Genomic DNA, 27,198 nt, shown 5'->3' on the forward strand with positions numbered 1-27,198 from the left:
TAATTTTTGTGTTTTGCATTTGTTTGAATTTTACAAATTTTCCACCATAATGCTATTTAACACAATTTTTTCAAAAGGTACATAAAATGAAATTATTTCTGATTGCTTTAAAAGAGATTTTTGTAAAAGTTTTCTTTGTGGGTATAACTTAAAGTCATTCCACTATGTAATCAAATCAAAAGCCAATCATTGCCTGCCCCTTTTAGGTCATTTTCCCCTTTCTCTCCTGTCTCGCCTAACAAACAGGGATATTTGTAGGCCTGAAACAATCAGAAAAATTCCTACTAACTGATCTAAATCCCAAATAAGGGAAGACTGCAGGGGCACTCATGCGCTGCCTCCTTCTTAGTCCATGAAGGAAAATGACATTGAAGCATGGCTACAAATTTTTTCTAACAAGATGGGTCCTAGTACAAAAAAATCAAAATAATCTATTGTTGAGTTATTATAGCTCCTATTAGTCACTTTTAGCATCAAGTACAATGATCTTCATCTAAAACATTTTAACTAAAAAATTATATATGACACATCTGCTCATAGTTCACTTACACTGGGTTTGGTTTGGTTTTTAATTCACTGTAAGCAAAGAGCCAATGGCCAGCCCCTCTCTTTAGCTATTTGTGACAGTATTCCCTGTGTGTTTCCATATGCAACTCTTTGTTCTCTTTAATTGGACTGGATGGTCTAGCACAGGACTATATAGACACATTCTTTTGCAGATTCCCTGTAAGGTGCTCGTGAAATAGTTATCCTGATGTATCTACTAGGGAAGATACCGTCAGGGAAAAATTAAAGAATCCCTCTTGCACATTCTATGCTGCTGATGGCACTATCTACTCACAAAATTAGCAATTACCTGGTCATTTAGATTATAGCCTTAAAATGTCCCTGTTCTTTGAGCTGGTAATTACTATTATAGAAGTCTCTCCTAAGAAAACAAATTTTTATTTAGAAAAAAAAAGAAATTCAAAACAAAAAATTAAACTCAGCCTAGATCTTACTAAGGGAATGATTAACTAAATCATCATTCATGGTCCCAGTGGACTCTCCATCTTGACAAAGCTGAAAGTTATAATGGCTGAGAGTAGAAGTGAGCCTGTAAGATTTCTCAGGCACTGAGAGTTATAGGAATGCCTGGTTCTCCCTCCATTTACTATTGAAACATATTGTATTGTATCTGGACCTGTACTTGATTGGAGGCTAAAGGAACTGTCATTTAGCTCATAACCTAGTGTGGACTAGGAGGAATCCAGAAGAACTAATTCATAGTGAAAAACTGGCTCTTTTCCTAGGTACTAGGTAACCAATTATTTCCTAGCATCCCTATTAAACTATACTAAACATTGCAGCCATCAGCTTTTAAGACTTTATGGTAAATAATTTTTCTTTTAAGAATAAAAGCCAAAATCAAGGAGAACACTATCAAGCTAGAAATGAAAATCTGGTAAAATAAAGTACCTCATCAGAATCTATGATTCAGGCTCATGAAAAACACATTTAAAAAAGAACTGTAAAACCTAATTGGAATGTAAAAAATAACTTACCTCAAATGATATACAGCATAAACCTTTCAAACACTCATTACTTAACACCAGAAAGATGATAGAGCCTATTTTGTTCCAAGATGATAATTGCTTTCTAAGTACAAAGAGATCATAAAAATTCCACAGTGACAAAACAGAGTTCTCAAACAACTCAATAGTTAAAACATAATCATAGCAAAGGAGGATTAGAAGCATTGCCCATAGTACCTGCAATGACTGTTCAACTCCAGGAGTGGGAATGAGTTAGGTCTAAATATGTAAGTTGTAAAGTACATATCTCATTAGCAAAATAATATCCCGGTCCCAGAGGAAATTTTTGGCAGAGACATAAGGCATGCCTTCAGAAGCTCCCTGAAGAAATGCTAACTAACTACCATTGGGGCAGGACCATCAAGTTCAAAAAATAATGTGTTGTGCCCTACTATGTGCCACACCAGGCTCTGTGCTAGGCAATGGGGCACAAGAGTAAACATTAGATCTGGTAGTTATTTTTATCCGGGAAACAGACTAAAACCAGATGAAAAATCCACTTCAACTGAAATGTACAGTACTTGTCTGCTAAATAACTTTGAGGTCCTGTAAGAAAAATGACATAGAAGTATGGCTACAAATTTTTTCTAACAAGATGGGTCCTAGTACAAAAAAATTAAAATAATCTATTGTTATTATAGCTCCTATTAGTCACTGTTAACATCAAGTACAATGATCTTCATCTAAAACATTTTACTAAAAAATTATATATGACATATCTGCTCACAGTTTACTTAAGGACCACTGTATCTTTTTGAATATTTATCATCTTCAATGGCAGAAGACCAGACTAAAAGGTAATATTTGTCTATCTTTATAATTATCATCACTATAGGAAAGTCATGTTCCTTGCAGTTATCAGTCATATCATAAACAGTTTTATATAACTTTTCCAATCACAAAGAAATTGATAAATAGTTGCTCAATAAATATTTGATAGAGTAATATCTTAATCTTTTAATCCCTGAATTTCAATAAAATATCCTATTCTTTCTTAAGTTTTTTAAACTATTTTAAAATATTTTGACACACATTAAACATTTGTAGTCTGGATAACACTTTCAAGACTTAAGAATCACCACAAAATACATTTCCTAGGCTGAATCTAAAGGAGCTATATTAAGCACACATATACATTTATATAAAAAGCAGTAAGAGATATACCATTTTTGTGTTGTTTCTTGAAATCTGATTAAAACTTGAGTTTAAACCTAAATGTATAGGAAAAAGGAATAAATTCGCTTATTTTAAGAAGAAAGTTTTGCAAAGTTGTAAAACTGGTTCCATAGAACCTAAGATTTCATCTGTCGTTAGTGAACCTAACAAGGTTTGTGGACAAGCAAGAGTGTTGAAACCTTGTCAAGAAATATTTTAAATATTAAAAAACTATGTCAACCCTTGTTCTGTTCATGACTAAACTTGATACAATCAAGAAAAATTAGTTTCGGATGTGGGATACTTCAGGGATTTGAAGTAGTTTGCTAAATAGGAAGCTAAATCCAATTACTTTTCTGAAGATTTGGCATCTTCAACTGAAAACCAATATTCCAATTAACATTAGACAAATATCCAAGCTTATCCACATGTTCCAGGCATCCTTTCTGGCTAACAAGTAGGCTCCATTTCTGTATTTAATTATTCCCTTATGTATACATAGGGCCTGCATTATACTTGAGGTATATGAGGTGGGGAAAAAAGAAAATTCTAAATTCTTCTGTGGTTCACTTCTACATGTGCACAACCCAAATTTAACCTCCTACATAATTTTATCTTCTTTTCTAAATTAAAAATGTGCCAACACAAGTCTTCTTTTAAATATGATGTTCTGAACTACCTAAATGGTACAAATGTCAAAGGCACTCTCTGTATCACTTCACCCAAAAAATCTCTCGATCTTGGGGTTGTAAGTTTGAGCCCCACGTTAGGTATAGAGATTACTTAAGAAAACCTTAAAAAAAAAAAAAGAATTTATGAGGGGTTAGTGAAGACAGTAAAAGCAGAATATGCCTGAAGTCCCAAAATAGATTCATAAATAAAACCCATGTCCTAAAACAAATTTACATAAAACACTAATAAGAAGTTTAGGCCTCTGCTTAGCACTCGCTGTTCTTAATATATATATTAAACAAACTTGGTAACCTGCTAAACCTCTAGAACTAGTAAATTAGAAATCAGCAGGGCTATTACAAATCAGGAAAAGAAAGAAAGAGAAAATAGTACCCTAAAATCCAATGGAAAAAAAGAAGTCAGATTATATATTATTTTACAGTAACTAAAATAATTTTAAATAGTATTTTTTGTCTAGACCAGTTACTTCAGGGATGAGCAATCCCTAATGGGCTTTAAACATTGAAGGACCACTAGGCTCAGTCTTCAGACCTGTTTTCTACTCTATCCTCAATGTTTCTCAATGAGTCATGATCCCTCAGTGGTGTATGCAATTAATTAAATGGGTTATGAACATATTTTTTGTATGATGAGATGGGATATCCTAGTTGAAATATATATTAATTGAATATGGAAGTAAGTACAGATATTTTTGGTTAATTTTTATCACCTATCCCCTCACAGTGCCTAACATAGGATTTTAAACATGAGTAAACACCAAAATGTCCCATAAGGAATATATGAATCATATGGAAATAATCTGGACATAGCATGTTAAGAGAGAAGAGCAGTAGGTCAATGGTATACATCAACATTTAAAGGTAGAAGGAAAAGTAGTCTATGAAGACAGCAAAAAACAGTTTTAAGAATGGTTATACATTAAGACAGCCAAGGAAGCTTTCAAAAAAGTTATGATTGGATGACAAAATTAAACATGGTAGAGGGGTGCCTGGGTGGCTCAGCCAATTGAGCTCCTGACCCTTGATTTCAGCTCAGGTCATGAGTGTCTTGAGAACAAGCCCTGAGTGGCACTCCACACTTAGTGGGAAGTCTGCTTGGGATTCTCTTTTTCTCTCTCTCTGCCCCTCCCCCTGCTCGTGCTCTCTCATTCACACTCTCCCTCAAATAAATAAATATAAATTTTTAAAAGACTCTGTAATATTATAACCAAAATAATATTTAATGGATTTGGCAATCAGAAGGTCAGAGGCAACAGCAACAGGGGCAAAAACCATATTAAAAGTGAAAGGATAATGAAAGACAAATAATTGTAAAGATATTCCATGTTCATAGAGTGAAAGACTTAATACTGTCAAAATATCCATACTACCCAAAGTGATCTACAGAGTCAATGTATTATCTCTCATAACATTGGACCTGGCAGTGAGTTACTGGATAGGACACCAATAGCATAGGTAACAAAAGCAAAAATAGGACTATATCAAATGAAGAAGCTTCCACATAGCAAAGGAAATAATCAACAGAGTGAAAGGCAATCTACGGAATGGAAAAAAATATTTACATATTACATATATAAATAAGGGGCTATATTCAAAAGATACAAAGAACTCCTACAATCTGATAATAAATACCTATCAGGAGGGCCATTATAAAAAAAAATCAATGTTGGCAAGGATGTAGAGAAACTGGAACACTTGTACACTATTAGTTGCATGAAAAATGGTATAGCCATTATGGAAAACAGTATAGAGGCTCCTCAAAAGATTTAAAATAAAACTACAATATGATCCAGCAGTCCCACTCTTGAGTATTTATCCAAAAGAACCAAAATCATTATTTCAAAGAGATATCTGCACTCCCATTTTCATTGCAGCATTATTCACAGTACCCAAGATATGGAAACAATCTAAATGTCTGTGAACAGAGGAATTAAAAAATATGTGGGGGGGTTGTATATAATATATGTAAATATGCATATAATATATAGTATTATTGTATGTATATATGTATAAATATGTATATAATATATAGTAATAGTATTATATGATGTAACATATGTTATATTAAAAAGAAGGAAATTCTGCCATTTGTGAAAACTGGATGAACTTTGAGGACATTATGTTAAGTGAAATAAGCGAATCACAGAAGAAAAAATACTAAATGATTCCACTTATATGAGACATCTAAAGTAATCAAACTCATAGAAGCAGAAAGTAAAATGGTGGGTGCCAAGAGTAGAAGCAGAAGGGGGTAGAAAAGGGAGGTCCGGTGCAGTGGGTAGAATTTCAGTCATGCAAAATGAAAAATTCTGGAGATATTCTGTACCACAATGTGCATACTGTCAACAAAACTATTCTGTATGCTTAAAAATTTGTTAATAGAGTTCATATATGCAGGTTTTTAAACACAATATAAAGGGGACAGATAAATGAAATGGAAAATGAGAGAATAAAGTAGAAAAGTAGTTTTCTGATGAGACAAGTGTGCAGAGGGAAAAAAGGAAGAATGGGTTACATGTAGAAGAGAAATACAAAGAAAAGTTGCAGGAGGCAAATCTGTGCCAGGATAAACCTCAACACGTCTATAGGCTATAAGGAAGGAACAGAGAGAGGGAGAGATAAAAAATATAACAGTCAGAATAAATGATGAGTAAGTTATTATTCCAGAAACTAGTGGAAGATGAAAAGGGTCAAGTGAAGGACTGATCTTGAAGAAGAGGAAGAAATCCTCATATACTGCTGATGGAAATAGAAAATGATACAACACTGAGGAAAAAGTATGACATAAAAAGTTAAACAAAAATTTACATATGATGCTGCAAGTCTACTCTCAATAATCTACCAAGAACAAAATATATATCCACATAACGACATATGATAAATGTTCACAGCAGCATTATTCATTAGTCAAAAATGAAAACAATTCACCTATCAACTGATTAAAAACAAAATGTAGTGTATTCATACAATGGGATACTATTCAACAATTAAAAGGAACAAACTGCTGACACATTCTACAACATGGATGAACCTCAACAACATTATGTTAGGTAACAGACTCAGATCCAAAAGACTAATTATTGTACAATTCTAACTATATTAAATATCCAAAAAAGACCAACTTAGACAAAAAGTAGATTAGTAGTTTCTTGGTGTTAGGGGTGGAAGGGGGGATTAAGTACAAATGGGCATAAGGGAGTTTTAGAGGATAATGGTAATGTTCTAAAACTATATTGAACTAATATTTGCACAACTCTATGAATACACTAAAATTCATTAAATGGTAGATTCCCATGGATGAATTTTGTAGTATGAAAATTATACACCAATAAAAGTTGTTTTTTTTTTTTTTTAAGAGAATAGGTTAACTTGACTGGCATGTATGTCTTGCAGAAATGAGAGTTAAGATTAGGAGGAGCTGGGTCCCATTCTTCAGAGATCTTTGAATGCCAGAGAGAGAAGTCTCAACCAGATAGACAAAGGAGATCCCCTGAAGGTCTCAGAATGGGATAGGACAAAAACAAATTAAAAATTAAGTTAATTACATTCAGAAGATTAGTCTTATCTAATATGTCAGACAAGAAGTTGACACATTAGATCATAAAGACCAGGACCTGTGAGCTTCCTTGAGTCCATGGCCTCAACTAGCAAGAGCTGATCCTCTTACATACTTTCACCTTGTATCACAAAAGTGGGATAAAATACAGAGAGAGATGGCCCATAAAAAATCTATCACTTCCATAGAAAAACACCTCTTCAAGAATATAGCCTTTGAGGCCATCATTCCAAATGAGGAATCGACCAAACAAGCATATTAAGTGCTGACTAGAAGCCAGTCCTAGATGGGGGTAAAGAATCAATATCTGAGTAAGAAGGGTAGTTGGATTTTCCTGAAATTCTCTGAAAGAGATTTAGAAGTCATATAAAAGAAAATCTAAAAACAACAATATAGGGTAGTCCATCAGGGAAAATAGTGAAGTTACATATCTGCTGATTTTATTGTACAACATTCTAACTAATTATTCCCAAGTACAGTTACAACATATTTAAATATCTTACAGTCCAATGTTCCTTCTGCCTTTGGAGCCACAGAGGAGCAGCAAGCAGCCATGGCTCTGCACTACCCTAGGGCTATGGGCCTCAACAAGGGCCACAACGTGATGCAGCCTCTGCTGACAGCACACTGTGTGCCTCACGGAGCACACCAAGTTTGGGTAGGACATGATCTGAGAGGTGTGCAGCTTCACCCCACAGGAGCAGAGTGCCATGGGGATTCAAGGTCTCCGAGGACAAAAGTACCCTCACATTCATTGAGAAAAGAGTGGGGGGGATCCCTGGGTGGCGCAGCGGTTTGGCGCCTGCCTTTGGCCCAGGGCGCGATCCTGGAGACCCGGGATCGAATCCCACGTCGGGCTCCCGGTGCATGGAGCCTGCTTCTCCCTCTGCCTGTGTCTCTGCCTCTCTGTCTCTCTCTGTGTGACTATCATGAATAAATAAATAAAATCTTTAAAAAAAAAAAAAAAAAAGAGAAAAGAGTGGGGACACATATCCGTGCCAGGAGGAAGAGAGAGGAGCTGAGCAATGTCCTGGCAGCCATGAGGGAAGCAGCAGCCAGGAAGGACTGAATCTGTATGTAATAAATGCTTTTTGGAATTTGAAAAAAAGTAAAAAATAAAGTCCAGTGTTCAAAATTCATTTATTTTAATCAGATTAAATCAATTTTATCTATTACTACCTTGTTCCTGAATATAAAGCTGAGTCTCACAAATTATCTTTTTAAAAATATATCACCTCAATTTATCTTTGGTTACATTTGGTACTTTTTTTTTATTCTAAATTCAATTTGCCAACATACATTTGGTACTTTCAAACAACACTTAAGGCACTATTAGCCTTCTGGATATTAATAGACAAGGACACATATCAGTATTGATATAACTGCTTAGATGTTCATAGATAATCCTATAAAGACCATACATCTCTTTATTTTGTTAAGCAATATCATAAAATAATCTCTCTGGCTTTGTTTTCCTTAACTGAGAGAAAGAAAGAAAGTGGGGGAAGGGAAGGAAAGAACAGAGGAGGGTTAAGAGTATGGTGATCATTGTTAATTCACAATTCAAACCATTCAGAACCCCACTTACAGAAAACTAATACAAAAGGAATAATTGTGCTAGATAGCATTAAACAGGAAGATAGATAACATAAATGAAAGAAAACTCATACAATTACAGATAATTAGAGGCCACTTATATATTTTTTCTCTCATCACTGACACAAAAAAGATAAGATTTTCATTTCCTTCTAATGGGTTCATTAATAGTTTTATTGTAATATTAGAAACATCTTGTTTCTTAGTATATCTCAAAGGACTAATTATTTTAAAAAGATCAAACAATAAATAGAAATTTTAGCAGAATAGGTACCCCTGATTACTTTTGGTTTAGAATATTTTATATCAGATGGTCAAATTTATGAATCTGAAAAATTTGCCAAAATAAACTCCTAATACTGACTTTACAATCTAAGTGGGTGTTCAAACTAATACTAGCAAGCAAAAAAACCAAATACCAACTGATGAAAATGCAGATAAAGAGGTATGCATTCAGTTTATAAAAAAAACCCATATGCCCCAGGGAACTAAAGCATACCAGATGGATATTAAGAATAGAATGTTTTTATATATGAATGGGTATGTTTTCCTCTTGATTTACGTACACCTTCCATTAATGTCAATTAGTGTTACATACGTAAATCCAGGGAAGCATAACTCCAATGTCATAATAATGTTCTGCACTTGTATATCTTCTTTGAAAAATAATTCAGTTTCAAAAAGCCCTGTTACTTAGATCACTATCATTAGCGTCCACCAAACAAATGTTGGCTGGCCAAAAACACACTCCAGGCTGGCACTAAATGACCCTAACGGCCCATTTGTTTCTGAAATTCTGAATTGATGGAAATTTAAGAGTCCGTTGCTTTAACTATTATGCAGATACAATAAATATTTATTAAAAGTTTTACTAGAAGTAAGCGCCATACTGGATGCCTATCAGACAGGTTCTAAGGGGTCCAAAGATAAAAGTGAAGAAGCCAAGTGACATGCCCAAAGTCAAAGAAACATAAAGGGCTAGAACTAGGACCCAAGTGTGTTGACATTAAATTTGATATGTGTGTGTATCTGTGTGAGTGTGTTTTCAACAATACCTGAAGGCATGGTTTATGTGTGCAAAGATTCCCGGTAGTCCTCTAACCATCTAAGAGAGCTTCCCACTGCCTGTTATTCACAACAAGTAAGTGAAAATCATTGCATCAATGACACTCTTATCATGAATTAGAATTTAAAACAAGTAAAGGATGAATGGCTGGGGGGCTCAGGTCATGATGGCAGGGTCAGGAGATGGAGCCCAGAATAAGGCTCCGCACTCAGCAGGGAGTCTGAGATTCCCTCTGCCCCTCCCCCTATTTGCATGATCTCTCTCTAAAATAAATAAATAAATCTTTAAAAAATAAAAATAGAGGCCATGGGTGGCTTAGCTCGTTAAGTATGTGATTCTTGGTTTCTGCTCAGGTCATGATCTCAGAGTCCTAAGATTTTTTTTTAATTAAGATTTTATTTATTTATTTATTTATTTATTCATTCATTCATTCATTCATTCATTCATGAGAGACAAGAGAGAGAGGCAGAGACATAGGCAGAGGGAAAAGCCCAGGCTTCCTGCAGGGAGCCTAATGCCAGACTCCATCCCAGGACCTCAGGATCACGACTTCAGCCAAAGACAGTTGCTCAACCACTGAGCTACCCAGGCATCCCTCAGGGTCTGAGATATAGTCCCAAATCAGGCTCCCTGCTCAGCAGGTAGTCTGCTTGAGATTCTTTCGCTCTCTGTCTCTCTAAATAATAAATAAAATATCTTTTTTTAAAAAAATAATCAATAAATAAATAAAGGATTAGAAAAAAGAAAAAAACAAGAGACATTACAAGAAACGACATAAAATTATGAGTTCACAATCATCTGTAGCTAGAACTGTAATGTCTGCTGAGGAAGCCACTAGCCACATATGGCTATTCAGAGCCTGAAATGTGCTACAGATGTGAACTAAACAATGTATTGAATACTTACTATGAAAGGAATAGAAAGTGTCTTGATAATTTTGATTTGATTAATGTAGAAATAGTATTTTACATATATAGGGTTAAATAAAACATTATCAAGATTAATTTCACTTGTTGCATTTTGTTTTTTTAAATGTGACTACTAGAAAAATTAGATATATGGCTCATATTTCTGTCTTGGAGTATATTTCTGTCGGAGCAGATGTCATAGCCACACACATATACTGAATATATCAGTGATATATTTAAAACAAGCACACTTTGGAGATTATATTCTAGACTCTGATTTAGTGGAAGCAAAATTTACATAATTTTAGAAGAGCTTTGTATTTTCTTCTAGTTTCACTGAGGGACTAGTGAAGTGATAGAATAAGACAATCCTCACACTTATTCATATTCATTCAAGCCTACCATTCAGTTATCTAATTTCTCCTTTTTGAGTGAATAGGAATAAACTAACTCATATATGGAACAATAATCTGAAGTTCTAAACATTCAGAGAATAGAGAAATGAATTTATAGGGTATACAGAGGAGAGAGAAAATACTTCCTTCAGAAAATACCATCAAATGATCACATTCACTTTTTAAAAAGTTATTACTTTTAAAAAATTGTGGTAAAATACACAGAACAAAAAAATTATTATCCTGTTTTAAGTATATAGTTCAATAGTGTTAAGTACATTTACATATTATGAAAAATTATTTTCATGCTTATCAAATTGTGATCATATTAACAGAAACGGCTTAACAATTTAAAGTCATCTAAAATAAATGTGCACTATTTTCAATTTTTTATATTCCTTCTAAATCTTTGCACACTCATCTACTATAGATACAACTATTTCATTATTTGAAACTTACTACATACCAACTGCTATTTTCAATTATTTGGGATGTTTATATCATTCTGGTTTTTAAAATAATTAAATGAAATGATGATATGAAATGAGATCATATCAAATGGTAGCACTACAATAAAACGAATTACTTTCTAACCATGGAAAGCTAGTTTATAGTAATTAGTGTTATAAACAACCAACCTGATAGATGTATTTTTTTCCTTTGTGAGCTATTTTCTTAGATAAATAGCCAAGAGTAGAATTATGGGGTAAAAATACAGAAACTCCATTTTTTAACTTACCACCTCCATTCATCCCCAAACATATGGCTGCAAATTCCTATGCCCCCTTTCTCACCTGTTTATTCTATCTCCTTCAGAGGAGAAAGAATGTCTTCTTCACTCTTAAATAGTTAGAAGAAAAACAAATGAAGCAATATAACCAAATCCCTGATACCTCCTTCTCAGTCTATCAGTGTATTGTTTTTACTTGCCAATGGCAAAGAAGAAAGTAGGCCTAAATGTTTCATCACATATTCCTTTGTGTTATCAGCCAAAATCATCAAAATCATGCTCATTTAAAAAGTCATGGACCAAAAGCTCTTAGACTTCTGCGTGACTTAAAATGATTTTTATACATCAATACCATACAAATAAACAAAGTGGAAGGAAGTTTTAAGTACAGAAAAAGTAACAAAAAGCAAACTCCAAACCACAGGATCTCTGTTTAAAATTATGCTTAATACAACCTCTGTTTTGCAGAAAAGAAAAATCAGCCAAGTGCCTTTCTAGAACACTAATGACTATCAGTCATTACATCACACATATGTCATCTGACACAAACTTTTAGATTAGTAAACATTTTTCCTTTACTACAACAGAGAGTTAGTGTTCAAACAGGAAGGAAAAAAAAAAAAAACTCACCACACGTAAAAGCATCAAAACACAAGTCAAACTGTAGGGTAAGTCTAAATGTCCCCAGTTTCAATTCAGCCAATCAGTCCTGCTTTGACTAACAAATGCACATAAAATTTTTATAATATGAAAGAGAACTTATTTGCCAAAGCTTTTCTTCCAAATGCAATTAGCATTAGAATTTGATAGCAAAGAAATTGAACTTCAGAATAAGCTAACACATTAACAAACTTCTTCCTCTGATACTCAAGTTTCAGATGTAATATATACTTTAGGGAACTCTCCAGAAGCTTTTACTACCTTTCTGATAGGTGTATATCCATCAAATATTGGATGACCACTAATATATATACATATATATATATATATAATATGAATATGTACAAATTGTTTACATGAATCTCCTTTTCCTTTAACCTGACTATAGTTTCACTAAAGAAAACCTAGGATGTCTATCTGCCCTGTGGAAATGACTAACTATACCACAAGATATACTAAAGCACAGACTTTGGAATAGATGGCTTAATATCTATGTAACAGCAAGTTGCCTAACCCTGCTTGGAGTCTCAAGCTCTTCATCCATAACTTGGGATCCATGATTGGGAACAACAATGCCACCTTCACAAGATGACTGTGATTTTTTAATTGAAGTAATAAATGAAATTTACCTCAGACTCAACAGATGCTCAATAAACATGAATTTCCCTTCTCTTCCCTTACTTCCTTTCTTAGGTCCTCCAAAAATATATTCAGACTGACAAGGCAGCATTCCAGTTGTACACATGAGGAAATCTGGATTTCTAAACGCTGACAAAAAAATTCTTGACATGGTTACTTTCTTTCAACATTATGCCTTTAAAGCCAGAAGTAAAGGTGAAACCTCCTTCAAAAAGGAAGACTTTTTTTCCCAAATTCTAGAATAAATTATTAAAATTGTAATGGGCAACTGGGAAATCCTCATTCACTGGAGAATGTAAGTATCATGAGGTGCTTTTCCCAGAGTGATAGCCCTAGCCTCCTCTCCTTGCTTCAGCCACCGGCTGACCTCAGGAAGGGGTGCCTGGTAGATGCCCTCAATGAAATGTGATAGGATGGAAGGTAGATGCTATGCGGGAAAGGCCTCCTAGTAAGATTTAAAAGCCAATGTGGAAATATGTGTTCTGGGGTTCCTAGCCAATCAAAAATACAGGTTTTGGGAATGACTTACAGTTGAAAAAGGGAGAAAAGTGGTTGGCTGACCCCCTTGTGTACCAGAACTCATAATTACTGATGGCACATCTTGGAGCCAGTGACCCACCTGTTGGGAGTCTAAAACAAGGCTGGTACCCACAACTGCTTGAAAACAACTAACTGCAGAATGATGAGATAAGTCTTATCACTCATGGTCAGTTAACCAAGATGCCTTTCCCAGAGAGAAACCATTAAGCTACCCCCAGAGTTGCTCTCACTGATGTCTACTTCATCCCTTTTTTCTTCATCTCTGGGGAACTCACAGGTAGCTCTGGGGTGGTGGTCATAAAGCCTTTCTGTTTTTGAACTCTCTTCTGTATCTGAACTCCCAGTTGGCTTATTCTACTCATCAGAAATTAGTTAGTATCCTGACAGGGCCAGGACCATCTACATTATTTGAAGGGCCCAGAGCAAAAGGAAAATAGAGGGCCTTTTGTTCAAAAGTATTAAGAATATCAAGATGGCAACCACAGGGCTTTAAATCAAACATGGGGTTCTGTGTGATTGCACAGGTCACATGTCCATGAAGCATACCCAGAACAAGTGGAGCCCTACGAGGAGACTGAATAACAGATTCCATCCCCAAAACAACTGACCATAACTAAGTGCACAGGTGAGTAGTATTCAGGCAGTCTCACTAACCTGAAAACAGTACAGATACTCTCTTTGCTTTTAACAACTCTTGACAAACCTAATTACAAGATAAATTATCTCCAGAGTTCATGGACCAAATTGATTATGAATAAATAATATTGCAATGACAACAAAAATTTAGGTTTGGAAGTCAAAAGTATAAAAAACCTAAACCTAGGGGTTATGGAAGGGAAAAAATTGTCTTCTAAACAATTTTGCTAATTTGGTATATGTTCAAGAAAAAAAAAAAAAAAAAGTAGGGTAGATAACCAAAAATGCCCACAATTCTCTACTCATCCAATAAGGAAGAAGGGTTTATTTCCTTACCTCTTTGATCTGGGTTGGTCAAAACTTATAGAGAATTAGACACATGGCAGAAGCTTAAATGACAGTTGTACATTATGACCTGTAGCTTTCGTGTGAATAATGCCAGGCCAGCCCACTAGGCCAGGAGAGACATGTAGTACAATGATCCCATCTAACTGTGAGCCAACTGCCAAATATGTGAGTAAGTACATCCCACACCATCCAGTCTCCAGCTGAGCCATCAGCTGACCAGGGACACACATGAGTGAGCCCAGTGGAGATCAACCAAGCATGGCCCAGATCAACAGAACTGCCCAAGTGAACAACAATGAATTACTGCTGTTTTAAGTCACTAAGGTTTGAGGTGGTTTGCTATACAGTAAAATCATTAAAGATACAGGTAGTACATTAGCTTAGCAAGAGAAAAATGGATTATGTAATAATAAGCAGGGGCTGAGACAACTCGCTCACCATTTTTGGCAGGGAGATTAGATTCCCACTAAATTGCATAATACGTTCCAGATGCATTTTAAAAGTATATATAAAAAATGATAACATAAAAATGCTAGAATAAATTACATGTTGATATTCATGTACTCTTGGCATGGGAAAGGCTTTCTTAGGCAGAGAAGCCTAAAGGAAAAAAATGGATAGATTTTATTACATAATTGCTTTTTAAACTTTACATGTCAAAAAAAACATTATAAATAAAAATAAAAGGCAAATAACAAATTGGTAAAACTTTTTTCATACATGAAAAGAGATTATATCCCTCATATATGTATTTTTATGCATGACAAAAGTATGATAAAAGATTGCCATTCCTAACATACGTAAAATAACAAGAAAAAGCTGAACTACCTGACAGACTACTGAACAGAAAATATACACACATAAATCACTATAAAACAAATACAAATGGCTAATTAACATTTTTAAAAATTCAACATCACTAATAAGCAAAGAAAAAAAAGATAAAACAACAATCATATTCTCTTTTCAGTTAAAAACTGTAAAGATCAAAACAATAATGCCCAGAAAACAGACATTTTCCTATACTGCTTGTGGAACTATAATTTGGTACATTTATGCAAAGCAATGTGTGTGTGTGTGTGTGTGTGTGTGTGTGTGTTTGAGTGAAATTTTTAAAAATTTTTCTTCTAGGGAAACAATCAGGGATTCAGGAAGGACATCCACTTGACCTCATGATCCTGATGCCCCCTTCCCTTTTGGTATCCTCTCTGGAACCAAACAACACACAAAGAAGTGTGGGGATGCCCATAAGGATAAAGGATCTTTCTCATTCTTAGCTGAGGTCTAGATTTATGAGATTGACAGCAAAATTTCAGAAAGATGATGTATTATTATAACCTCTTTTGTCTGAAAAAATGAATAGTGCTGTTTTGAGATAGTATAACTAGGTCAAATAAAAATGAAGAACAGTCTCCCAGAGTTGTAGTTAACATTTGTTGAGAGCTCATTCTGTACCATGCACTATCCTAAGCAATCTACATGTTTATACATTTCAGTCCTCATAACAACCCCATAAAAGAAGGAGCATTCTACAGGTAGGAACACTGATGCTTAGGATTGGTTTTGTTTTCTCTGTTTAAGTAATTTGCCAAAGGTCACAGAGCCAAGACTAGAACATAATCAAGCTAACTCTAGACATAGAGTTCTTAATCATTTTACTAAGATACTTCAGATATGTCCTTTTAAACCCTAGAGCACTTATTGGCATGTATCTAAAGAAAACAATGTTGGATGTCTTACTACAACCTTAGAAGCAGCAGCTTTCTCTATTAGGCCCTTGTGGACCAAAATCAAAGATACCTAAACTGCAAGCCATACAAAGGTGAGAGGCCTACTTCATGGGCTCATTAGGTAAGCAAGCAGTACCTGCAGTTTCTGCTAAATTATTTAGGAAGGCAGAAGAGAGTTTCTTTTAGTGGCATTTGGGGATTTTAAAACAAACCATCCCAATGATTCATGAGCCTGAACTCAAAGAATTCTCTATCAATCTGTTCTTTGTAGTGTTGCTATTATCAAAAATATAGTTTCAATAAATTATATTAGTTAGTGGCAATAAAGAATTCATTAATAGAGCAAATATTTATTAAGCACCTATAATGTGGCAAGAAATCTATCATCCTAAGAAAATAGCAGTGAGTAAAGCAAAAGAAAAAAAAGTTCTTGCCTTCAGAGAGTTTACACACTAGTTTTAGGAGGATACTGGCTTCTGCTTCTATTTTCACATAAGCCAATTATCACTGTTCATTAAATGCTAACAATGAAACATCCTCCAGATACATGGTGATAAATGCAATAAAATGTAAATCTTTCACTGGATAGCTCAGAGTGCTTCTCTTAACTGCTCCTGGTTGAACTAAGGTGGCACTAAGACCCACAGAATGATTAACAAAAAAAAAAATTACACGCTCCCTACACATGAGAAAACAAGGATTCTACACGGGTAACAGATCTAATTTAAGCTGCTATGTTAGGAAAACACATTAAAAATCTACTGACAGTCATGCCATGGAAATTAAGATCAAACTCTAGCATGGCTCATTATATCAAGCATTCAGCTAATCGGCCAATTAAATCATGCCCCCTACCCAGGCAAAGGATAAAGATAAAAAAAATTTACACTAGGTACAGAAAGTATGTGATAGTGAAGTATGTCATATCCCTTTTGGTCACAGTAGGATGTCTAAAAGGGATTTTTCTCACTGTTAGACTCAACATTGAAACTACTATTATGATCCATTCTTTAATAACCTATAGTTTGTCCATACTACAGATTATATATACTACATAACACACAGAGAGGTAGGTCTATACATTAATACAGAAAGAGCTCCACTACACACTGTTAGAAGAAAAAGGAAAAAGAGAAGTATACCAATACATATAGTATAATACTATTTATGGATTATTTTAGCCTCATAAAATAATACTTCATTTCTGAATGGAAAAAAAAAAAAAGGTCTGGAAAAACACAAAATCATAAAAGTGATTACATTTTTGAGGAGATGATAAAGGGCCATGATAGAGAATTTAGCACAGTGTATAACCTTATCATTTTGGGGGAAAATTATATCCATGTATTAAATATGTCATTAAAAGTTAACTAAAGAGAGTTAAAATAGAGAACAATCAATATCTCACTATAATTTAATATGAACATATAATAAAATTGAGTAGTAAATTACATTAAAACTAAGTCAAATTCTTTATACTATTCATATCTTTCAAAAGCTTATTCATTTTCTTTTTAATCTAAAATGAATGGGGATTTAAAGCTAAAACCCATGGTTTTAATCGTCTTGTCTGCAATATTACAAATCATGGAAAAACCCAACACTGAGACTAAGCAAAAAAAAAAAAAAATCTAGCACTTTAAACATACAAAAGACAAAGGAATGGGATCCCTGGGTGGCGCAGCAGTTTGGCGCCTGCCTTTGGCCCAGGGCGTGATCCTGGAGACCTGGGATCGAATCCCACATCAGGCTCCCGGTGCATGGAGCCTTGCTTCTCCCTCTGCCTGTCTCTGCCTCTCTCTCCTTCTCTCTCTGTGACTATCATAAATAAATAAAAATTAAAAAAAAAAAAGACAAAGGAAGCCTTACTATATAGAAAATATGGAAAGCATTAAATCAAACATCCTCATCAACTTCCTTTACACACTCCTCTGCCATTGTGTCCAAAATATAGAGTATCATTAAAGACAAGAGTCAGCCTATTTTTAGCCCCAAGCATAGGCAGGTATAGAATGAGATAAAGTCATCAAAGAAACATGAAGGTAGAGAGGAAAAAAAGAAAGGAAATGAAAAACAAACCAAAACAAAAAGCATACTTAAGAAGAAAAGAAACATAGAACAGAAAGAACATCATTAGCAACTGAGTTGGGAGTCATAATTGCACCAGCACAAAGGGAACTGGCCATCTAGATTTGTAAAACAATTTGCCAAGCATTTCCACATATATTGGCAAACAGAATCTTTGTAACAACATGGTATTTATCCCATTTTACAGAAAGAAACTGAAGTTCTGAGAGGGTCAGGGCAACTGCCAAAAGCCATAAAGCTAATAAGTGACAGAACTGGGGTCTTTGGACTGCAAGCCCAGTGTTTTAGTACCCTACTGCTTCTACAGACTGTCTCTCAAATTGCTTCTAATTTTCACATAACCATGAATATTTCAAGAACAACTGTATTATCAATACATTTATTGATGTCTTATTCTTCTTTCCTCTAGGGAAGCTAACTGAAAAAAACTCTGATTTGTCCATTCAAAGCCAACGGAATATGATAGAGGAGGGCTGTGGGGGTAGGGGTGGCAATAAAAGGCAACATGACAAGAGTTTTGTGGTGATGGAGCTGTTTATCTTGAATGTGGTGGTGTATATATGAACCTACATATGTGATAAAATTGTATAGAGCTTAAAACACACATACCCACCACTAACTAGCACAAGTAAAATCATGGAATTCTGAATAAAATCCACGGATTTTATCAATGCTAAATCCTGGTTGTGGTATACTGTAGGTTTGCAAAATGTTACAACTGGAGGAAAGTGAATAAAGAATACATGAGATCTATCTATCTCATGTAACAATGCAGATTGTTATAACTGCAATTGAACATATAACTATCTCAAAAAAATTGAAATAAAAAATGAACAAAATGTTCATATGACCAATACTGATTTTGAAACAGATTAGTGATCTTGTATAGAAGTCATAAGAGGGATCCCTGGGTGGCGCAGCGGTTTGGCGCCTGCCTTTGGCCCAGGGCGCGATCCTGGAGACCTGGGATCAAATCCCACGACCGGCTCCCGGTGCATGGAGCCTGCTTCTCCCTCTGCCTGTGTCTCTGCCTCTCTCTCTCTCTCTCTCTCTCTCTATCATAAATAATAAATTTAAAAAAAAATTAAGAAGTCATAAGATATGTAGTCATTCAAAGCTGACTCCAGTATAGTGGACCTGGCAGAGGTCTTACCCATAAAATTTTAAATTTTAAAAACTATCACTTCAACTTTGAATAGCTTTTGGTGACAGAATACTGTAAGAATGAGAGTCAGATCACCCTAGCCATGTGAAGGATAAACTACTAATGGAAAGAAGAATCAGGAAGAGGAAGAAATAAATCTTTTTGAACAAGAACATAAAAGCTGTTTAAGAATTCCATCTCAAAACATCAACTGACATAAAAAATGAAAGTGTAAGCCATTGCTCAGTAGGACAATTAGGGAATTATGGTGATAATTATGAGATGCACCAAAAATTATTTAATATTAATACTAAGCATAATAGCTACTATTTATCAAGCACATACTATGTGCCTGGCATTGTGCTGGCTGGCTGCTTCACATAAATGATCAAAAATCTTCACAATAACTGTGGGAGGTAAAATGTGGAAACTGATAGATCTTATGTAATTTACTCAAGATCACATAATTAGAAAGTCACAAAGCTGGACTTTGATCCTAGGTTTTTCTGACTCTAAAGCTTGTTTGCTATTTGCTGCTCTAAGGTACACAGGGAAGAAATATCTAACTTGACGTTCTAGTGTATAACTAGGGCTAGGGATAAAAATTATGTTTAGTAGTGGAAAACAATCATTGATAACATACTTACCTGCTTATAAGTTCCATCTAGCAAGGTGTCCAGGTGTTGGAGGGGGGCAGGTGTTTTATCTTTGAACCTTGTTAATAGTCGGCGTTGAATGGCTCGAAATTGTACTGCTCTTTCAGATAAGAGTTCTTCTAATTTTTCACCATTTATCCGCAACTACAATAAAGAATTTCTTAAATTCAGGTTAAACATGCACAACAAAACACCTTTAAAGTAAGAATACAGACAATGTCAACTAAAGCTTAAAAGAGAGTAATGAAGAAATTTAAATGTATTATAGTTAAGAGAATTAGAATTAAAACTGTGATATTTTGGTATGTGAATAGGTTGATAATAGAGAATGATAGGTCAAATGGAAATTCAGTAAAAATGACCTAGTATCACTGGGGAAAAGACAGATTTTTTTTAAAGATTTATTTATTTATTTATTTATTTATTTATTTATTTATTTATTTATGAGAGAGAGAGAGAGAGAGAGAGAAAGAGAGAGAGAGGGGCAGAGACACAGGAGGAGGGAGAAGCAGGCTCCATGCCGGGAGCCCGATGCAAACTCAATCCCGGGACTCCAGGATCGCACCCTTGGCCAAAGGGAGGCGCCAAACCACTGAGCCACCCAGGGATCCCCAAGACAGATTATTTAATAAATGTCCTGTAATAACTGATTACATGAGAAAAAAGAATAAGAATTTCTCACCCAGTCTTTACAGCAAAATCAACTAGAAAAATAAAAAGCTTAGGCACAACAAAAGTACTAGAAAAATTAGATTTTTTAAATAATCTTGCCATGAAAAAGACACTTATAATTCAAAAGGCAAAAGCCAGACACATACTCATACCTTGATAAATCTGTAACTAAGGGGGAAAAAAAGGAATTCTATTTGGTTAAAAAAATATTAAGTGACAAGACAACAAAATGTAAAAATAATAGCAATAACCACAGAGATAAAAAGTCAAGCCCATAATATCTAGAGAGTATCTAAGAATCAATGAGAAAAGGACCAAAATCCAATACAAATCAGTAAGAAAGAGCATCAATCAATAGAAAAAAGGACAAAATTTAATAAAAAGCTAATACAAATAGCTCTCAAACAATATAGCCTTTGATCTAGCAAGCCCATATCCAGCAATTTATCCTAGAAGTATGCTCGCAAAAAGTAATAACATATGAAGATATTCATTACAGAATTATTTGTTCTATTGTATTATAGTAAGATATTATTAATAATCAAAATACTCATCAATAGGGGAACAGGTTAAATAATAAAGAAGACTACTTTGTAGGACCTCTAAGTACTGATATGCAATGTTATCCAAAGATGCTTTGAACGAAACAAAGCAAAACAAAACCAAACACAGAATAGTATGTATAAAATGCTACCATTCATGTATTTTTTAAAAAGAAATCTGTATATTAACATAGTTCTTACTGGATATAATATTTCTAAAAACATATATAAGAAATGGGACTCCAAAAGTTGCTTTCAAAGAGGAGACTGAGTGGCTGAAGGAGGAGCATCTGAAACAGACTCTTTTTATCAAAACTCTTCTCATAACCTTTGAATTTAATATTATTAAAATAAAAGAAAGCTAGTCAGAGTCGTAGAGTAGAAGGAACACTCGATGAAATCAAATTATGTGAACTGCTAATTCAACTTTACAAAACAGTCATAAACTAGTCCTGAAATAAATAGCATTTTCAAAATGTTCAGAAATCAGGTGCACCTGGGTGGCTCAGTTGGTTAAGCACCCAAATCTTGATTTTGGCTCAGGTCATGATCTCAGGGTTGTGAGATCAAGCCTGCATCCAGCTGTAATGAGCCTGAAGCCTGCTTAAGATTCTCTCTCTCCCTCTGCCCCTACCCACCCTGTGCAAAAGCTCTCGCTTGCTCGCTCTCTCTCTTTCTCTCAAGAAAATTATTTTTAAAGATCAAAAATCAAACATTTTGCAGTTTAAATTTCTTATATCAAACCAAACTTCCTTTTCAGTATACGTATTCTCCAAATACATGATTTAAAAAAAAAAAACTTGGAATTTTATTACTCTTTTAATCCCAATTTCAGATGCACTAAGTAACTAAATCAAAGAATATTCTCCTGAAGGGGGAAAAAGAACCTTTTCATTATCAAAAGTTAAATGATAATTTTTTAAATAACTAAATTTTTTAAAAAGAATATTAGCTTAATTATCACTGATACATTCTTTTAAAATATAATTTCCAGCTATAATATTTATTTACTAAAGATACTTTCAATACTGACACATCAGCCAGGTCATCATTTATTTCATTGAATGTGTAACCAAACATCATTGATTAAAATGTTTTCATGTGTCAGAATTTCAACATTTAACAAATATTACTGATTCCAGGGCCAAGCATTGCTCTAGGTGTGGGAAATTACAGCAATGAATAAAAGAGACAAAAATTCCTGCCTTCATAACTTATACTGAGACACTTGTATTCCAAAAGCCATCTTGATTCAAAGCTTAAAATCATTTTTTTTATTAGAGAATGGGGCCAGAGAGAAAGGAAGTATAATGATGCTCCTTTTAAACTGTGTAACAAATGGAAATACCTGTAGTTCATGTTCCCTAAATCCTTCCAAGAAAGGAAATGCCCCTGATGTGGAAACTCCAGGGATTTACTAGCTAGCAAATAAGGGTGAAAACTGTATGTCAATCTTACAGTCAGTCAATCAGAATCTAATATTTTGTGCTTTAAATATTACAGATATATAATTACTATAGTCTTTTTGTAGGCTCTTCCTTCTATAAATCACTAGATCCCAGTTTTGCACAGTGAAGCAGGAATTTTTAAAAATATATCCTAGAGGACTGCAAAGGTTCTCAATCCTTAAAATACCTAAATATATTCCTCAAACTGTCAATTTTGGTCCCATAATTTGGCCAAAAGCATACTGCCCTATAAAATACTATCAGCATAGATGAAAGAGAACTCAAGTAAGTTCAATTTATTTGATAATGACATGCTATTTGTGACTATATGTACTGAAATTTTCCCTTTATGTTCACACTATACAAAAGAAGAAGTTTTTATAGGTTAGAGTCAATGTTCTTAGGATGTCCAAGGGATTGAACATTATGGAATATTCACATAACATATTCTCTGTCTTTCTCTATCACGCACACACTCACACATCATAGTTTATAAACTAAGATGCAAAAACCTATTGATTCCTTAAAAAGTAGTTATACTAGAGAACCAATTCTTCCTTGAATAACATTCAAAATCCTTTTGAAATCCTCCCCCCACCCTTTAATTGTCTACACAGTATATTTATGGGCAAATAAGTAAGTAGAACCTGGTGAATTTTTTTTTAACACATGAGATTTTTTAAAACAATGACTGTCATTGTCCGATTTATTTACAAAACATGACTCTTGACTTTTTCCAAACAAATCAATCTTCAAGGAATGAAAATTTTATATTATGATGATACTCAGGACAATCTAACACAGGCTCTTCCACAGAAGAAATGCAAACATATTCAGGCAACCCAGTCAATGTCAGATCTTATTTGTTGAGACATTTAATCATTCAGCATTACTAAGTGCCCACTGTGCCAGATACTGAAGAATATTTTATGTGGTTAGCCCTCATTCAGATGCAGAAGTTCTGGTGTGCTTGTTAAAAAAGAAAAGGAAAAATCACTTTACTTTATAATCACACCTCATTTATGGCCTGCTAGAATTAGTTAGCCAAACGGCTGCCGATAAGCTCAAATAGTTTTAACACTGGGTTATTGGGGTCAAAGTTTAAGTCCTCATGTGGGAGAATTAAATCAACTCTGTTCTGAAGCCAGACCACATGCTTAGCTCCAGGCAGCCACTGAGTTAATGTCTGCAAATGATCACAAACTAGGCAAGAGGGCAGGAACAGATACACAAAATCTACCATCCACATAAAATAACTACGTGAAACACTCTACCTAATAGCAAGTATACTAGAATTCTTTCCTCTGTAGCATCTCTTTCTCTTTCATACATTGAAAAATTACAGATAATATGACTTATGATCATACACACCTCAAAATGATGATCAATCAACTCAAAATATTCTTGAAGGGGCATAGATCCAGAAAAAGAACAGGCAAAATCTTTGATTCCCTGTTTTTCAAAGTATTCTTGAAGGCGGATAATAAGTTCATTTGTTATGAGCCAAAGATCTTCAAATTGTTCACTCTGAATGCGATATCGTTCTAAGAGAGAAAAAATAATTAAGGATAATGCTCATTAACACATAATTGCCAGCTAAATCTATGTGAATTATCACTAACTCTGACATGATTATCCAAGCAAAAAGGACAAAGGTTTTTTTGAAATATAAATATGATTTCCACTGCCTTATTGTAGTTTTCTACATCAACTATTTAACATTTTCAAATTTAATTCCAAAGGTATGTGGTCACAGTAGCAAGCTATAGAGTATAGTTCTTTTCCCTATGTTTCTTATCATAGGTTTCAATACAATAAAAACACCCAAATTTGTGTCCCTCTAAAAAAGAAAAGGAAAAGGAAAAGAAAGGAAATGAAAAGAAAAGCAGGAGGGTATTACTATAAATACAAAGGATTTCAAGCTAGAGAGTGGTAGGATATAATCTGTGATTACTTGTTTCTTTGTTTTTATTATAACAGCTGCCAAGTAGAAAATGAATTAGAAAGGGGCAAGAATAGACTTACAGTTAGGACATTAAAACCATGGTCCAGGTCATAGATGGTGGTGGCATATGTAGTAATATTAAAGGCATCATGTTAGGAGGAAAATCCTGTTTCTCTAGTCTTATCCTCTGGTCAAAACTTAAAATTGAGTAAATTTTTAAATTTATGACTTCAGTACAAATAAATGATCGAATCTTCAAATTTTCCATGTACACAAATGGGAAAATAAAACATACCTCACAGGTTAGTATGAAGATCAAATATAATACTCTATGGAAAAGATCTATACAAATGCAATTTTCCTTTGTTTTTTAAATTTAGATCAAACAAAATCAGATGTTCAAAAAATATTGATTGTAAAACTTTAAACTGTCTTGTACAAAAAGTATAGAGTAAAACAAGTGAACAATCAAAAGCTCAATGAAAAACTCAAACATAAATAAAATTAGTAAAAAGTACCCAACAGGTACTTGCCATAGACTGATTTTGTGTTCCCTTCAAAATTCACATGTTAAATCCTAAGATCCAAGACAACGGTACTTGGAAATGGGGCCTCTTGGTGATTAGGTCATGAGGGTGGAGCCCTCGTGAATAGAATTAGTGACCTTCTAAAAGAAACTTGCCCCTTCTGAATTGTGAGGACATAGCAAAAACACAGGCATCTGTGAACCAGGATGTAGTTCCACATCAGACACCCAATCTACTGGCACCTGATTTCGGACTTCGAAGTCTCAAGAACTGTGAGAAATAAATTACTGTTGTACAAAAGCCACCCAATCTATGGTGTTTAGTTATAATAGCCCAAATGGACTAAGACAGAACTCTACTGTGACCAAGTATAGTACAGGAATGTCACCAAATAACAGAAATGTAAAAACCATAATAAACATTTAAATAGGTGTGATTTTCTGTAACTTTAAAATTTGGGCTTCAATTATTTTCTCATTTTTATCAACACATTCAGGAGAAAGGAAAACTAAAATTTTTGCAATGAAAAATTTTACAATTAAATATAAGATTTAGAAATACAAACACAATATTTTAAGTTGATTTTTTTTCAGATTACCAAAAATCAACAAGAATTAGTGAGTCAAAGATTTATAAGGCATTATTTTTATTATTAAGCATTTTCCCAGTATTAGTACTCCAAGATGGTTAATATTGCCCTGGAGACTTTCCAGAGTATACATTTCATGGAAAGGAGGAATAAAAATTTCTATTTATAATATAACATGAAAGAAGAAAGTTGTATTTTAAAATACACCCTTACAATATTCGTAATTAAAGTAGCTGCCAAAATGAACATTCAATTTATTTTTTTTATCTCTTTTCCTTTGCATCTTGTAATAGCAGCTCAGTGGAAATAACCATTTCAGCCTCCAAATGAAATAAATTTGGATAATTGGAGCCCAGTCAATTGCCATTCCACTCTACTACAAATGGAGAAAATAATATATTTAACTAAACAGGGCACAAAAAAATGTATCACGTCAGTCTCTATTCATGTCAGACATCTGAAGTTCATCGAAATAAATAATGTTTGTATTCATATCATAAACATAGCATAAATGTAATTTATGCTATTTGGAAATTTTAAAATGTGATAGATAAGCAGATGAATGCTTTTTAAACCAAAAAGTTGGAGGAAACAATATAAACAATTTCAGTAGATATTAATATAATATTCCAAAACTACAACTTCTTCAATATTAGTAGAAACTATGGATGATTTCTCTATATTTACTTCTCAAGAAGCTTATTCCAATCTGGATTTTTTTTTAAGATTCTATTTATTTATTCATGAGAGACACAGAGAGAGAAGCAGAGATAGGCAGAGAGAGAAGCAAGCTCCCTGCGGGGAGCATGATGCGGGACTCGACACCAGGACCCTGGGATCACGACCTGAGCCAAAGGCAGATGCTCAACCACTGAGACACCCAGGCATCCCCAATCTGGATTTATTTAATATTCCCATTGCCCCTTGGTAATACCGCTAAGAAGTTCTAAGATAAATATCAACAGTAATGCTATATTGATAAATCACTCTATACATCAGATTTGATCACTACATTTGTCTCTAAATTCTTAGTCTCATTTAAGGACAAGGGCACCTGAGTGGCTCAGTCAGTTAGGCTTCCAACTCTTGATCTCAGTTCAGGTCTTGCTCTCAGGGCTGTAAGTTCAAGCCCTGCAATGGGTTCCACACTGGGCATGGAGCCTACTTTAAAAAAATAAGTAAAAAATTAAAAAAAAAAAAGACCTCTCACAGAGCCCCTACTACATGAACTTCCAGGCACAGAATAAAACTGACCTCTAAAACTCCATGCTTTAATAACCTTCTCCTCTTTCTGAAATGCCATCCACCTAATAATCTCCTATTCATTCTTCAAGATCCTTTACACATAAAATCTCATGGAAC

At 34.3% G+C, this 27,198-nt stretch overlaps 1 protein-coding gene and 1 pseudogene across 18 annotated transcripts in view; one reads left to right on the forward strand and one right to left on the reverse strand.

Annotated features, from left to right (window-relative positions):
- The window catches only part of BBS9 (Bardet-Biedl syndrome 9), a 432,524-nt gene that overhangs the window by 178,462 nt on the left and 226,864 nt on the right, over positions 1-27,198 (reverse strand). For all 18 annotated transcript variants that reach the window (XR_012010672.1, XM_072783523.1, XM_072783520.1 and 15 more), the window contains 2 exons: positions 24,147-24,319; positions 20,105-20,257 (listed from right to left, as the gene is read on the reverse strand). Coding sequence is in view for 17 of the 18 variants with exons in the window: in XM_072783523.1 (XP_072639624.1) it covers positions 20,105-20,257; positions 24,147-24,319 (326 nt within the window). In the remaining variant the exon portion in view is untranslated. The remainder of the gene's footprint in view (positions 1-20,104; positions 20,258-24,146; positions 24,320-27,198) is intronic.
- Positions 7,531-8,046, forward strand: LOC140609455 (large ribosomal subunit protein eL36-like; annotated as a pseudogene).

Source organism: Canis lupus, chromosome 18, assembly GCF_048164855.1.
Source record: "Canis lupus baileyi chromosome 18, mCanLup2.hap1, whole genome shotgun sequence".
Classification (NCBI taxonomy): Eukaryota; Metazoa; Chordata; class Mammalia; order Carnivora; family Canidae; genus Canis; species Canis lupus.